We start from the raw sequence: 16,430 nt of genomic DNA on the forward strand, positions 1-16,430 counted from the left end.
TTTCTCCAGGAAGTCTTTCCTTGTTCACCCTCTACCCCCACAGTGACCATTTCTTCCCTTGAACACTACATCACTGTCTGCCACGGCAGTCGTTACAGTGTATTCCGTGAACTTTATGCCTCATCCTGGGCCAGAGGAGGTCACCATTCCTTAGAGAATATGGATTCTTTCAGGAACCACTGCAGCAGGGACTTCCCTGGTGGTCCAGTGGGTAAGACTCCACGCTCCCAATGCAGGGGGCCCGGGTTCGATCCCTGGTCTGGGAACTAGATCCCACGTGCATGCCACAACCAAGGGTCCGCATGCTGCGACAAAGACCCAGCACAGCCAAAATAAATAAATAAACCACTGCAGCAGTTACAGCACAGTGCCTTGCCCACAGTGGATGGTCCATCAACAGTTTTTCTGTTAGAATCTTCTTTAGAGCTTCTGGGGAGCTAAGAACAGTTGTATCTACTGCTACTAAAGTTCCCGTACAATCTGGCTTTCAGCCCCAGTCTTGAGACCACTTACATTGAAGAGCAGAGCCGGCACTGGTGTGAACCGCTCAACATGAATCATGCAGATGGTGTCAGGGAGATGGCCTTCTCTCGAGCCCACAAAGAAAAGCCTATTTTGGGTAAGATAGGAGAGGCTGAGAAACTTGGGGGACGTGGGTGTGGCCTGGTTCTTGTGCCACAAGGCTCTCCCTCTCCGGCATCCCCTCCTTCAAAAGGGTTTGAGTAATTTGGAATGGAATTCAATACTGAGATTTGTAAGAACTGGAGGCTGCTGATACGAACAAGGCCAAAGCATTGTGACTGTCACTTGGGGATCGCGGTGACTGAAGTCTGGGTCCCGTTAAGTCCTGCCCTGCCCTAGCTCTTCACTTTACCCCTCAGTAAAAGGTGACACTCATACCTAGACGCAGCCACAATGGAGGCATTGAGGCCACCAAAGCAGGATAACGCAACTGCCACTGGAATGGTCCAGTTGAACATTCCAAAAATCTGGTCTGCAAATGTCTAAGGGAAAGGAATGGAAAAGAGTCATGAGCAGGACCTAACGGGGATGGAAGGCAAGGACAAGCGTGCCCCCTACTAGCAACCCAACCCTTCTTCCACAGCAGGGCTAACGACCTCACAAGCCCAGTACTCTAGGCATACTCTTTTCAAGGACTACCCGCTTTCTGGGACTTTGAAGAGCAGCACGATACTGAAGCCCACAAACACACCCTCACCCTTCTGCTAGTGAAAATCCTTTACCACAGCAACAGCTTCGCTGGCCAGGATGTCTCTCATGTCGAGCACGGTGTAATAGGCCACATTGGTTAAGATGTAGATGATGGTGACAATGGGCATGGAAATGCCAATGGAGAGGGGCAGATTCCTACAGCCAAACAGAATAGTGGATGTATTAGCCCCACAGTCTCCTCCCCACTGTCCTTTCATTCTCAGACTCCGCCCCACTGATCCGGGGATGGGGCCTCCCGTGGCAATTCCCCAGGGCTTTTGCCTTTGAAGTTGCCTAGGATAGGATAGGATAGTGGCTTAAGCTCTGAACTCAAGAACTAAAGAGCATCAGGGAAAGGAACATCACATTCGGAGAAAGGCCTACACAAAAAAAGGAAAAAGGATTAACAGATGACTGTGTCACAGCATGATAATAGCACAGGAAAGTTTTGTTTGTTTTACTCTAGAGGTCTCTTAGTATCAGGATTCCTCCTCTAAGACTCTCAACACTGAAAAATTTGTATTAAGGTTAAATATGAAAGAAGAAATTATAGAGGGAAACTGCAATCTAGCCTCGCCAGAGAATAATATAGGTCCTCAGTAGAAAGAACAATGTGTATCTGAGCAAGCAATCTGGGAAATATGTGCACCCCGCCCCCTTACTCAGTTTGAGAGCTTTGAGTGCTGTCCTAACCAGAGGCCAAGAGAAAAAGACTTCTCAAGGTCCCTCTGGCCCAATAAAGCCATGATCTTTATAAACGTTCTTCACAGTGAGAGAGGGGCAAATACTCAAGTCATTCAGTTTCTGTCCTGTAGGTGGAAGCACCGCCCAGGTCTCTATCTGCTATTATCTGCTCCCAGGGTTGCAGCACTAGATGTGTATCAGAAATACTCTGTTTCTCAAAGCCAAAAGGTGTTTATTATTATTATTTTGACTTAGAAATTTATAGAAACTTCACTCCCTGGCAAATCTTAGGTCCTAGAATCATTGAATTTCAGAGCCAGGAAGAGCTCTAGAGATCATATAATTCAACCTCCTCAATTACAGACGGAGCAGGCAGAGATGGCAGGGGATTCCCTCAAGGTCATCCAACAAATCAGTGGAAAGACAGGTCCAGGCCCTTTGACTCCCTGCCCAGAGTTCTTTTTACTCTGCTTGACTACAGGGCAATTCAGAGTAAAAATGGTGTCCTGAAACAAACAATACCACAATTCAAAGTCAGTATGAATTTGAGAAACAAGGAAGGGATCAGAAGAGAAAGGAAGGGGCTTCCCTGGTGGCGCAGTGGTTGAGAGTCCGCCTGCCGATGCGGGGGATGCGGGTTCGTGCCCCGGTCCGGGAAGATCCCACATGCCGCGGAGCGGCTGGGCCCGTGAGCCATGGCCGCTGAGCCTGCGCGTCCGGAGCCTGTGCTCCGCAAACGGGAGAGGCCACAACAGTGAGAGGCCAGTGTACCACAAAAAAAAAAAAAAAAAGAAAAAAAAATTAAAGCATACACAAGCACATGGTACAACTTGCTTTGATTAATGCAGAAATGCATGAACAAATGAGAAAAGGCCTGTGAAGAAAAATTTTTTTTTAACACATGAGAAAGTTCACCTCAGCTCTGCTACTGTGATCATGGACAAGTTACTTCTCTGGGCCTCCGGCCTCCAGTCTATTAAAATGACACTGATAAAATCAACCAGTTGTGGTATGCTGTCTGGCACACAGTAGGAGCTCAATAAATGATGGCTATCATTGCCATGGGAAGTTGATGGTGAGGTACCTACCTCTCAGGATTCTTGATCTCTTCAGTGACATAATTGAGGGTATCCCAGCCCGAGTAGGAAAACAGAGCCGAGTACAGTGCCAGAGCAATGTTGCCCACTGAAAATGATGAACCCTCAAAGGAATTTTCAAAGTGAGTCGAGGCTCCTGGAACCCAGAGAATATGGAAAGGCAGAAGGATTAGTGGCCTACACCCCAACTACAAGGTGATCCGGTAAAGGAGAGGAAAAATGTGCCGATAAGAGAATGTGTGTGGCTTACAACACCTTGGCAGCAAGGGTACCAGTGAAAGAATGGGGAGCAGAAGAGAGACATCTACAGTAATGGGCCAGAGTGCAGGGAGCAGCACAGGGGTCTTGACAGGAAGGACCCCAGTGGCTCTCTAGAGTAAGGATCCACGACAGAGCAGAGGGCTGGAGAACAGGGGTGATGCAGTTCTGTCTGCCCCCTTCCTAACCCAGACAGCTGATACGGAGTGGAGGAAGGGCAGGGCTCAGTATGCCCAGTCAACAGAGTAGTTGCAGGGTAGGTGTTCACACCTGGAAACTGGTAGAGGAATGGGTACAAGAGGTTCATTTCTGCCCTTGTCCGCTCCCAAGGGGAGCTACAGTTAGAGCTACAGCATTGGGCTCGACAATCTGCAAAAGCTGGCTCCCGGGATATGGCTCCTTTTTGCCCAGATCGACCTCCTCTGGGAGGCAGCATGCAGAGAAATGACAGGACAGGCTTTGGGCTCAGTCTGCCTGGGTACAGATTTCAGCTCCACTACTTAAGCTAGGGACTTCAGGGACTTCCCTGGCAGTCCAGGGGTTAGGACTCCGTGCTTGCATGGCAGGGGGCACGGGTTCAACCCCGGTGGGGGAACTAAGATCCTGCAAGCCTTGGGGCATGGCCAAAAAAATAAAATGGGAATAATAATAGTACCCATTAAATGAAATCATGCACAGAGGTCACTTAGAGGAGTATGGCGTATGGAAAATGCTTAACAGACATTAGTTGCTGTCACTCTTATTTCTTACCCTGGCCAAGTCTAACAGTGCCTGCGATGATGACTGCGATCAGCGCCAATACTTTTGCGTAGGTGAAAACATCTTGTACCAGGGTTCCCCACTTGACATAGGCACAGTTAATGAAGGTTAAGAGACCTGAAAGAAAAATAATACTGATTGGTGACTGGCCCCACCGTCCAGAGGGCCTTAGACCCCCAAGCAGTTTTTCTGGTACCAGTCACCAAAATAGACCCTTTGGCCAAAGACAGAACTGTTTGGGCTCTGACCTGCTCTTCATTGGAAACCTCTGCCCAGAATGCCCTCACCATTATCATTCAAAGGCATTTGCTGAGCACCTGTGTACACAGCAACACACACACACACACACACACACACACACACGCCCTCAGCACTTATACAAGAGACACAAAGCGACTGGATTTGCTTACACGCAAAAGTGCTCACAGCAATAGGAGGCAACTGGTAGTGGAACAGGATTAATGATGCGTTCCAGCTGTTGGCTCTGAAAAGTCATGGTCTCTCACCCTCTCCAGCCCTGTATCCCCTTATATGGGCTCCAGGACCCAGCACTCTGATGCTGTGGGATTACTGTTAACCTTGATGAGTCCTGTTGTGACTTATCAACGTCTGGGCTAGCGGGTCAGGATGTGTGGCCAGGATTAGGCTGGAGGCCAGACTTCCTGCTACTGCCGGCCAGCTCAGCTGCTTGTTTTCATGCTTGGAAAGACTTGGAACTGAGGTTCCTACAGAAGGGGGATGGGGCATTTTTCCTGACTGGACAATGCAAAAGTCAGAGCCACAAACATTCCTCAAGTCCTTCTATCCTGGGGTAGAGGCAATCCCTTTACTTGGATGAGCTTCAGCAAAATTCATGGATTGCCCTTAGAGGCAGGGTTCTTAACCTAGGGCTTCCACAGGCCTGAAATTCTTTGTAAAGTGTTACGTACATATGTCCAAAGAATATGCATTGTTCTAAGAAAAGGGTCGATAACTTTCAGCAGAATCTCAGAGAAATCTACTACCCCACCCCCCCAAAAAAAGCTATAATCTGCTGCTTCAGAAGAAGAAATTCAAGAGGGGAAGAAAATCAAAAGAAACAAGTCTGAAACTCAGCAGAATGTTCCTCAATCCCCCACCAGCCTCTTAAACAAGCAGGCAGCCACATACCCCATACCTTCCCCGCTGTGGCAAAGTGGATCATTTCACTGCTCCCTCCTTCCCAGCTCAGCAACTGGAGCACTAGAAGGAGGGCTTAACAGCCGTTCTCCCAAGGGCTGCGAAGACAAGATCAGAGCCAGCCTGCCTTACCAGAGGAGAAAGTGCTGGGCTTGCCTGCTTCAGGCCACCAACTCAGTCCCAAGTACTACTCCCTGTCGCAGTTCTGGCAGTGGTGTGGCCCTCAGTGTCCCCAGCCCTTCTGTTTTGTTGTGTCCTGGTCTCGTCACACTCTGGCCCAGAGGCTACTTCATCCTGAGAGGCAGGAAAGAGCAGCCCCGCAGAACAGCTGTCTCACTTTCTGTCTCCCCCTCCCTTACTGCCCAAGTTCTTTTCCGCTCTTGCAGAAAGGGGGCATTCCTGTCCCAAACAAACACTTGCCTTTCTGCCTAATAAACAAGCCAACGAACAGCCAAACCTTATCACAGGGCTGGGCAAAAATGCACCCATAACTCCAGGCCAATGTAGTGTTAAGTTAATAAAGACACAAGCATGTAGTCTCCACAAGCATCCCATAAAACGGGCAAATCTTTCAGATCTGCTGATCCTCCTCAGCCGGTCACCCCTCCTTTACTCCCCACTGGACTTCTGCCTCCTGCCTCTTCTCTCCATCCTATAACCTCCACCCCTCACCCTCGGGCTCTGCTGCTGGCTTACTAATATAACTCAAGCCAGGTTGGATTAGAAGCATCTGGGACAACTGGAGCTACCATATTCACAAGGGAATGGGGTCCCCTAATTAAAATTCATGGGTGGACTTCCCTGGTGGCGCAGTGGTTAAGAATCCGCCTGCCAATGCAGGGGACACAGGTTCGAGCCCTGGTCTGGGAAGATCCCACATGCCACAGAGCAACTAAGCCCGTGCGCCACAACTACTGAACCTGCGCTCTAAAGCCCACGAGCCATAAATGCTGAGCCCGTGTGCCACAACTACTGAAGCCCGCGCTCCTAGAGCCCATGCTCTGCAACAAGAGAGCCACCGAAATGAGAAGACTGCGCACAGCAACGAAGGCCCAATGCAGCCAAAAATAAATAAATTTAAAAAAAAATTCATGAGTAGCCCTCAGGGTCACCAGGGTGACAACACTAAACTGGGATAGGCTTGAGAATTAAGAGACTGGTTCTGGTTCAGAGTCAGTCTGTAACCACATGCCACATGCTTCTGTTCTCAGCTCTGTCCAAGGAAGAACCAACTCCTTATCCTTTACTACAACAAATTCTGAAAAGAAAATACATGGATTGTTTACATTTTAATCCTTACAGCTTCTCTAGTCTACTTCTATATCCATCCATCTGTATCCTTCCTCTTACCCACCAGTGTTTCCTCCTCCCCCACTCCTGAGCCTTTGTTCTCAGCCACTGACCCACCATCTTGCCCGGATCTGCTCTCTGTATTGAGCACAGGAGGTTCGGTTTGCACGAAGAAGGGAATCCTCTGGAAAGAGCGCTGGCCCTCATCTTCCCCAGCGCTCAGCTTCCTCCAGGGCCTCTTGGCCGTGGCAGCAGGAAATGGGAATGGCAGGCAGCAGTGCTGACTGGGCTCTCTGTCCCCACTCCCAGCGGATACAGCTGACCGGTGGCCCCAGAGCCCAGCCAAGTGCACTGTTCTTGAAGTGGAGCCTGACCTGCTTCAGAGGCAGGGAAGGGGGTGGGGGTAGGACATGAGGTTAGAATAATATGGAGGCAACTGCAAGTTAACCTCAAGGACAGAGATGCCCTACCCTCCTACCTCTAGCTGCAATTCAATCTCCACCCAACACTGGGCCAAGACCACAGAAAGATGGGCTGAAAATCACCTCAGACCCTTGATTCAGGTGCACCTCCATCCCTGCTTTGACCCCTGCTTTGAAGGAAGAAGCAGCTGAGAAGAAGTCACTCCTATAATCATCCAAAGAGATGCTCCTGAATGGTCATGAAACCTAGCCTCCATGAGCCCCTGGAGGAGGAGGCTAGTTCCAGCACTAAGGCCCAGCATCAGCTCTAGGAACTAAAAGCAAGGAGAGCAGATGCCTGGCTTGATCCAGAAGTGAACAAAGCTTGCAGGCCCATTCAGGATCAGACGCCCAGATTTAGTTTAGATGCTCAAACTAAACAGTCCCTGAAAAAGAACATTCAGCCTACAATTCTCCCAGCACCATTAGTTTTAAATACATACAACATAACACACAACTTAGGCTGCTATTTAAGCCATTTTCTCCTTCAAATTCCCAGGGACTGTAAAAACCTCAGCAATCTATTAGGCCACTCATGCCGTCTGTAAAGAGGCCAATAGCTCTTCCTCCCACCCAGCCAAAAACATCTCCCTCGCAACTTCTAGCTAATTGTCCTGGACCTCTCCTGTGGAGCCACAAAGCATCAAACTGAAGCCTCTCGCACATCACGATAAGCCCTTCTTATCATTAAAGACTGACATCCCGTTCCCCTTGAGTCTTCCCTCTTCAGTCCAAAGACCTATGTTCTTCAACATCTTGTGTGATAAATATGGTTTCCCACTCACCGGCCCAGTTCACTCCTCTGTATTAATTGCACTTTGTCAGTGTCTCCCTGGAAACTGAGACTCACACAGAAAACTCCAGCTACTGTTGCAGGCTACGGAGTCTCAGTTTGAACTTGTCAACTGTAACTCCTTTTTTGCTCCCAAACTGATCAGCTTTTCCCTCTCCCTGTGTTTGGGCCTATTAAAAGTGATTTTTTTTTTAATCCCAAATATGGGGCTTTACACCTGTTCCTAGTAACTTTCCTCTCTGAATTTTTAGGCATCATTTCCATTTATCAGAAATGGAGTTCCCCCTTCATTTTAATCAGTTAGTTCAAATGCCTTCAATTTTGTGAAATCTGCAAATCTGATTAGCAAACTTTCTGGATCTTCACTGAAGTCACTTATAAAAATGTTGACTAGGATAGGCAGAGCCCTGCAGTCTATCACTATAGACCTTCCTCTCTGCTGTCATTATTCCACAGCGTCAACCAGGAATCCACCAAACTATTTTTTTTTATCTAGTCCACCTTTTTCTACCTTGTCAACAAGAATATCACAAGAGTTTGCCAAGAACCTCTCTGAAATCTGTATACACATGTCTCTGCTCTAGAAATCTAATGATGCTATCAAATAATGATTCAAATGAAATTAGTACATACATATGCTAGAATGTTCATAGCTATACCATTGTCATAGTCAAAAATTTAAACAACCCAAATGCCAATCAACGATAGAATGGCTAAATGAATACAATGGAATACTAAACAGCAAATGAGAAAGAACCGTCTACAGCTACAGACAAAATTATGGATGAATGTCACAAATGTATTCAGTGAACAAGCCAAACACAAGAGAGTACATACCCTTTATATCCATTTACATCAAAACAGGCTAAATTAATCTATGCTACTAGAAGTCAGAACAGTGATTTCCCTTAGCGTGTGCATGGGGGGCACAGGGGAGTGACTGGGAGAAACACACGAGAGGTTCAGGGGGCTGCCTTTTTGATGTGGATGCTGGTTACACATGTGTACTCAGTTTGAAAATTCATCAAGCTGTACACTTATGACATGTGTACAGTTCCTTTTGTATATTACACTTGAATAAAAAATTAAAATTGAACAAAAAATGAGGTTAGCTTGTTTTTAGCAAATCTATACAGGTTACTAGAGATCCTCCTTTCTTCCCTTCACACTTTGCTAACCAGGTTTAACAGATGAGCCTAGAATTTGGGGAGGAATCAACCTCAGATTACCAGTGCAGCATGCTCAGAACCCACCTCCTTCTCTTTTTAAAAAAAAATTTATTTACTTTATTGATTTTTGGCTATGTTTGGATCTTCCTTGCTGTGTGCGGGCTTTCTCTAGTTGCGGCAAGCGGGGGCCACTCTTCGTTGCGGTGTGCGAGCTTCTCATTGCAGTGGCTTCTCTTGTTGTGGAGCACGGGCTCTAGGCACATGGGCTTCAGTAGTTGTGGCACTCGGGCTCAGTAGTTGTGGCTCACGGGCTCTAGAGCGCAGGCTCAGTAGTTGTGGCACACGGGCTTAGTAGCTCTGCGGCATGTGAGATCTTCCCAGACCAGAGCTCGAACCCGTGACCCCTGCATTAGCAGGCGGATTCTTAACCACTGCGCCACCAGGGAAGTCCCTCCTCCTCTTTCTTGGAAAGCCAGGTTATCACTTGTGGTAGGCACAGTGGCCCTGAGAAACAGAAGAGTCAGTGTGAAAGACTTTTTTTTTTTTCTTTTTTTCTGCGGTACATGGGCCTATCTCTGTTGTGGCCTTTCCCATTGTGGAGCACAGGCTCCGGACGCGCAGGCTCAGCGGCCATGGCTCACGGGCCCAGCCGCTCCGCGGCATGTGGGATCTTCCCGGACCGGGGCATGAACCCGTGTCCCCTGCATCAGCAGGTGGACTCTCAACCACTGTGCCACCAGGGAAGCCCATGTGAAAGACTTTTGATGTGAGAAAGACTTGACTAGCTACTGCTGGCTTTGAAGATGGAAGGGGGCTATGAGCCCCTAGAAGCTAGAAAAGGCAAGAAAATGGATTCTCCCCTAGAGCCTCCAGAAAGGGACATGGCAATGCTGACACCTTGATGTTAGCCCGGTGAGACACTTTTCAGACTTCTGACCTACAGAACTGTGAAATAATAAATTTGTGTTGTTTTAAACCACTAAATTGGTTGTAATTTGCTACAGCAGCAATAGGAAACTAATAGGTCAGTCAACAGTTTCCTTTTTATACCCTTCCTGTTCTCCAAGGTCCTGGAGATGCCTAGTAGTCATTCTGTCATCTCAACTAATTATAAATTCTTTCCATTTGTTTGCAAGTGGATAGTTAAAAACATTTAAAGCAATGACACGCTTTATTACTATCTCCTCAACTCTCTTGGTCTTGTTTTTTGTTGGCCTAGATCTATCGGCCTGTTGGGTTTTTATTGAACCCTTTCTTAGGTGAGCAATCCTTCTGCAGGTCAAGTCAGAGGAAAAGTGGGACTGTGGCCTCTCCTTTCCACCATCTAGTTATCATAGATCTAACTGCCCCCAGAGCATCCAGCCTTGCCCCTGCTGTTCTCACTGAACGTTGCTCTCGGAAACTTTTGTTGGCCTTAGTAACTTCTTCAGGTCTTAGTTTATGCTGGGCATTAACCTTCAGGACACTCTCCTTGCAGGGTCACTCCTTTATTTATTTAGTCTTGATTATGTCACCTCTCATTATCTCTTGCATATCGTTTCTAAAAATCTGAGCTCATCAAAAGCTTTTGCACAGCAAAGGAAACCATAAACAAGACCAAAAGACAACCCTCAGAATGGGAGAAAGTATTTGCAAATGAAGCAACTGACAAAGGATTAATCTCCAACATTTATAAGCAGCTCATGCAGCTTAATAACAAAAAACAAACAACCCAATCCAAAAATGGGCAGAAGACCTAAATAGACATTTCTCCAAAGAAGATATACAGACTGCCAACAAACACATGAAAGAATGCTCAACATCATTAATCATTAGAGAAATGCAAATCAAAACTACAATGAAAAAAAAAAAAACTACAATGAGATATCATCTCACACAAGTCAGAATGGCCATCATCAAAAAATCTAGAAACAATAAATGCTGGAGAGGGTGTGGAGAAAAGGGAACACTCTTGCACTGCTGGTGGGAATGTGAATTGGTTCAGCCACTATGGAGAACAGTATGGAGGTTCCTTAAAAAACTACAAATAGAATTACCATATGACCCAGCAATCCCACTACTGGGCATATACCCTGAGAAAACCATAATTCAAAAAGAGTCATGTACCAAAAAGTTCATTGCAGCTCTATTTACAATAGCCCGGAGATGGAAACAACCTAAGTGTCCATCATCGGATGAATGGATAAAGAAGATGTGGCACATATATACAATGGAATATTACTCAGCCATAAAAAGAAACGAAATAGAGCTATTTGTAATGAGGTGGATAGACCTAGAGTCTGTCATACAGAGTGAAGTAAGTCAGAAAGAGAGAGACAAATACCGTATGCTAACACATATATATGGAATTTAAGAAAAAAAATGTCATGAAGAACCTAGGGGTGAAACAGGAATAAAGACACAGACCTACTAGAGAATGGGCTTGAGGATATGGGGAGGGGGAAGGGTAAACTGTGACAAAGCGAGAGAGAGGCATGGACATATATACATTACCAAACGTAAGGTAGATAGCTAGTGGGAAGCAGCCGCATGGCACAGGGAGATCAACTCGGTGCTTTGTGACCACCTGGAGGAGTGGGATAGGGAGGGTGGGAGGGAGATATGCAGGAAGAGATATGGGAACATATGTATATATATAACTGATTCATTTTGTTGTGAAGCTGAAACTAACATTCCATTGTAAAGCAATTATACTCCAATAAAGATGTTAAAATGAAAAAAAAAAATCAATGTGTTCGGGGCTTCCCTGGTGGTGCAGTAGTTAAGAATCTGCCTGCCAATGCAGGGGACACGGGTTCAAGGCCTGGTCTGGGAAGATCTCACATGCCACGGAGCAACTAAGCCCGTGTGCCACAACTACTGAAGCCCGCGTGCTTAGAGCCCCTGCTCCGCAGCAAGAAAAGCCACCACAAAGAGAAGCCCGCACACTGCAAAGAAGAGTAGCCCCCGCTCACTGCAACTAGAGAAAGCCCGTAGCAATGAAGACCCAACACAGCCAAAAATTAAAAAATAAATAAATAAAATTTAAAAAATCAATTAGTTTTAAAATAAATCAATGTGTTCAATCACACCACTTTCTTCAGATAATTCTCCTATTCTTCCTAAATAAGATAATTTATTGTATCAGAATTTCATCTTGAAGGGACTTCCCTGGTGGTCCAGTGGGTAAGACTCCGCACTTCCAATGCAGGGGGCCCAGGTTCGATCCCTGGTCAGGGAACTAGATCCCGCATGCAGGCCGCAACTAGAAAGTCCGCATGCCGCAACTATGAGCCCGCATGCCACAACTAAGACCTGGTGCAGCCGAAATAAATAAACAAATATTAAAAAAAAAAAAAAAAGAATTTCATTTTGAAGATACCCCTGGTTTTTCTTCTGTTTTTAAATCCCTGGCTGTAAAATTGTAATTCTTTGCCCTGAACTTTTCTGCAATCTCTTTGCCTAAAATTTAGAGTACATTTTGGAGGAAAACCGCATTTCTTTTTCTGGGACATAAACTCTGAGAAGGCATAATCACTTCCTCACAAGGATTCCACATTGCCTCTGGTTATGTCAAATAATAATAATAATAAATCCTTATCCTTTAGAGATACATATTGAAGCCTTTATGGATTAAATGGTTTGATGTCTTGGATATGATTTAAATAATCTAGTGTGGGTGAGGAAGGGATGGTTGGAGCATAGATGTTGATAATCATTGATGCTGGTGCTTGAACCCTGGGAGTTCACTGTGCAATTTGCTCTACTTTTGTATATGTTTGAAATCTTCCATAATAAACCATTTTTTTTTAATGTAGAGAGGTACTGCTTCTAATAGAATGCAACTGATTTTAGCAAAAGATGCTCAGGGAATTGAAGCTTCCATTGCTACCATATTTCCCTTTCATACAAATTTTATGATTTTTATGAGGAAAGCAAAACACTTATTCTTCTGACCTGAGAGTGTGCAGTAAATGCCCACCGTTACATCATTCCTACTTCTTTTTGCTTTTATCTTCGTGTTCTCTTCACCATGCTTCTTCCCTTAGGATGGGGGTTTATTTCCATGTACTTTACTATGGGAGATCTTCAGGAAAAATCCCTAACTGGTATCTGAGAGCCCTCTGATAGCACTATGTAATAATTCTTCTTCCCAAGGTAAGCAGATGGGATTAACAGAGGCCAGGGCCTTGGTGTCCTTTCTAAGAGATGGGCCACGTATCTGTAATGAGGAAGGAAGAGACTTCTCCTGTTTAGTTGTGAAAAGCAGCCCTCCTGCAGGCAAAAAGCTGGAGGCAGTACTGGGTAGTACTGTCCATTACGTTTGTTGGGAAAGAGAGAAAGGGGAGGTGAAATCCTTTGACAGGTCTCTGTGTCTTGGTCCTGAAGTTTCCCTCTCACTGCAATCAAAAGAATCAAAAAGTAACCTTGCCCAGAGGCAGCAGGCATCCCTTATTATAGCAGATCCTCATACAAGTACATCTCTCTTTGATATACTATATCAATCTCAGCTTTTCTAGTAAATCCATCACTTTTGAACAAGGTATACTTTTTTTTTTTGGCTGTGTTGGGTCTTCGCTGCTGCGCACGGGCTTTCTTTAGTTGTGGCGAGCGGGGGCTACTCTTTGTTGCGGTGCACGGACTTCTCTTGTTGAGGAGCACGGGCGCTAGGTGCACAGGTTTCAGTAGTTGTGGCTCATGGGCTCTAGAGCACAGGCTCAGTAGTTGTGGTGCACGGGCTTAGTTGCTCCATGGCATGTGGGATCTTCCCGGACCAGGGCTCGAACCCGTGTCCCCTGCCTTGGCAGGCAGATTCTCAACCACTGCACCACCAGAGAAGCCCAAACAAGGTATACTCTGTCGCTGTCATATTCTAATCAAATAAATTGTTTCCTCCTTGCAGTAAATGTAAAAAGCAAATGTGTTTATTAGCCTCATTGAAATGTTGATGAGTCCAAAAGCATCACTCCCAATCTTCTAGCTTCTCCAAATGCATTACTGAGCAATTTTTCCAACTTTATTCTTCTTTCTCTATAATACCTCATAGCCTCCAAACTACCCAGATGTATACTTTTATCTGTGTATTTTTCCCCTTCCTCTAAAATTTCAGTTTAAACCTTTATTAAGTGCATCTCTCCCAATCTCTATAACATCTGCTCCATCCCTCACCAGAGTGTATCCTCTGGTATCCTAGCATTTACATTCCAGGACTCAGTTCTGTGTTCTCTGTTTTCTTTCACATACACAGACTTCAAGTGACAAAGAGATGAAGATTCCACCTGCCACTCCATTTGCTATCGTGAACTTCAAAGTCACCAGTGACATATCTCATGTGTCTTCTGACTGGTGATGTCATTCATTCCCCAGCAATCAGCAGAAATATAGCAGCCTGTGGGCTTAATTGGGGTGAGCAATCTCTGTGTCACATGTTACTCAAGAAAAACCACCCGTCTCTGCATTAGGCTGGTCTATGCATAGTCAGAGTCACACTGCTGGGGAGCAGTCCAGCCCCTTAACTGGTACACTCAGGCCCGCGAATAACCAGATGTCTCCAGAATACTCTACCAAGGCTGTTCCCTCAGAAGGACCAGATTTAAGCTCTCCAAAAAAGCCTCAGCTCTTCTGCCTAAAGCCAGACATTTCAAGTTTTTCCTTGTTTTCTTTACTGCTTGTTTTGTTTTTTGTTGTTGAATGCTGCATCTTAACAACATCTTAAAAATCACTTTTTCTTCTTGATTCCTTGATCGATTATTTCTTCCACCCTTCCTAGGTGCCGTTGTATCTCTCAGATAGCAGCTGGTCCTCAAACACTTTTACCTTTTCAGGCTACATAACCATGTCGTTTACTCAGGCTTCAGGGGGGAAAGCATCCGGCAAGAAGACACACGGAGCATAAGCCCTGTGGGTCACTGGATCAGAGCTTCCCATCCTGCCTTCTGGGGCCTAGCCAGCACTTCAGTTGCTGTGGGTCTGCACCACAGGAGGGAGCAAGCAAGCACTTTGCACCAGGAGGCTCACTGATTAACTGCTCCATCGGCTTCCGCCTCAAAGCCAGCGAGTCCTTGGTAGCAGGATCCTTACTGGTTTGCTCAGCTAGGTCCAGTTCAGGTTCTCAGAAATGGGTCCCCAAGGCTGACTGAACATCAGGATCGCCTGAGGATCCCCTGAGGAGTGTGAACCTACAGCTCTGGGGCTCCACCCCTGAAGTTCTGGTTCAGGAGGTCTGAGACGGGGCTCCCCAGTGGAGCCTGATGATTTGCCTGCTCTGGGCTACCTTAGGTCATCACAAAACAAAATCATCACTTAGAGAACCACCTTGATCACAGCAAGCCCAAACCCTCACTTAACTCAGCATTCCTGGTTCCACACTAGCATCACTCTACAAGCTTTAACAAAGTTCAGTGCTCGGGCCCCACCCAGGACAATGAAGTCAAGAAGCTCTGGGGTAGAGCCAGGCATCGGCATGTTTTTAAAGTTCCCTGGGTGATTCTAAAGCATGGTGACAATTGAGAACCTTTCTTCCCAAGGCCCCAACAGTTCTCTTCAGCAGGAACCTTCTGCTTCCTCAAGTCTTGTTCTCCAAGCTAATTTCCATTCTTCTGCCCAGTGGTTCAGAGTTATTTGGCTGGGGGAAAAGAGAGGGAAAGGAAGGCGCCAGGAGTATTTTTTTTTTAATATTTATTTATTTATCAGGTTGTGCCAGGTCTTAGCTGCAGGTGGGCTCCTTAGTTGCAGCATGCATGTGGGATCTAGTTCCCTGGCCAGGGATTGAACCCTAACCCCTGCATTGGGAGCACAGAGTCTTATCCACTGCACCACGAGGGAAGTCCCAAGTGTTTTTTTTAAACCCGCTAGGTGACTCCAACGGTCAGCAGAGGTTGGGACCCACTGTCCCTAGCTCCTTCCCCAGCTTCCTCTAGGCTGTTCCCTTAGCCTCTTCTGAGGCAGAGAGAAAGAGAATAGAAAAAGGAAGAGACCAAAGGTGAACCCCTGAAAAGCTTTGGGGATCAGGCCAGCACAGAGCTCCACCTCCCTCCCTGCTGGTGAAGAGTTTGTTCCGAAGTTCACGTTGACCCCATACCAGAAAGACCTCAGCGCTCTGACTCTAGTCCCCTTGCTGCTGTAAATGTGGAACATGAAATGTAAGCTTCCTGGGCTTCCCTGGTGGCGCAGTAGTTAAGAATCCGCCTGCCAATGCAGGGGACACGGGTTCGAGCTCTGGTCAGGGAAGATCCCACATGCCGCCGAGCAACTAAGCCCGCGAGCCACAACTACTGAGCTCACGTGCCACAACTACTGAAGCCCGCACACCGCAACTACTGAAGCCCGTACGCCACAACTACTGAAGCCTGTGAGCCTAGAGCCCGAGCTCTGCCACAGGAGAAGCTACCGCAATGAGAAGCCCGCGCACCGCACCAAAGACCCAACGCAGCCAAAAATAAACAATAAATAAAATAAATTTATTATTAAAAAAAAAAGAAATGTAAGCTTCCTCATTCCCAGCTTAAAATGGATAATCCGTCTGGAAGAGGCAACTAGCTTCCAAGTAGAAAGTTCAAAGGGCAAAAGG

General features: G+C 46.4%; 1 protein-coding gene across 1 annotated transcript in view; it reads right to left on the reverse strand.

Annotated features, from left to right (window-relative positions):
• Positions 1 to 16,430, reverse strand: part of SLC7A7 (solute carrier family 7 member 7) — a 35,102-nt gene that overhangs the window by 1,716 nt on the left and 16,956 nt on the right. The window contains exons 3-7 of the mRNA XM_022553596.3: positions 4,002 to 4,127; positions 2,985 to 3,129; positions 1,245 to 1,368; positions 901 to 1,004; positions 514 to 610 (exon numbers count right to left, since the gene is read on the reverse strand). Coding sequence (XP_022409304.1) covers positions 514 to 610; positions 901 to 1,004; positions 1,245 to 1,368; positions 2,985 to 3,129; positions 4,002 to 4,127 — 596 coding nt within the window. The remainder of the gene's footprint in view (positions 1 to 513; positions 611 to 900; positions 1,005 to 1,244; positions 1,369 to 2,984; positions 3,130 to 4,001; positions 4,128 to 16,430) is intronic.

Source organism: Delphinapterus leucas, chromosome 2, assembly GCF_059928025.1.
Source record: "Delphinapterus leucas isolate spDelLeu-1000000601 "Yukka" chromosome 2, BTC_Dleu_Yukka2, whole genome shotgun sequence".
NCBI lineage: Eukaryota > Metazoa > Chordata > Mammalia > Artiodactyla > Monodontidae > Delphinapterus > Delphinapterus leucas.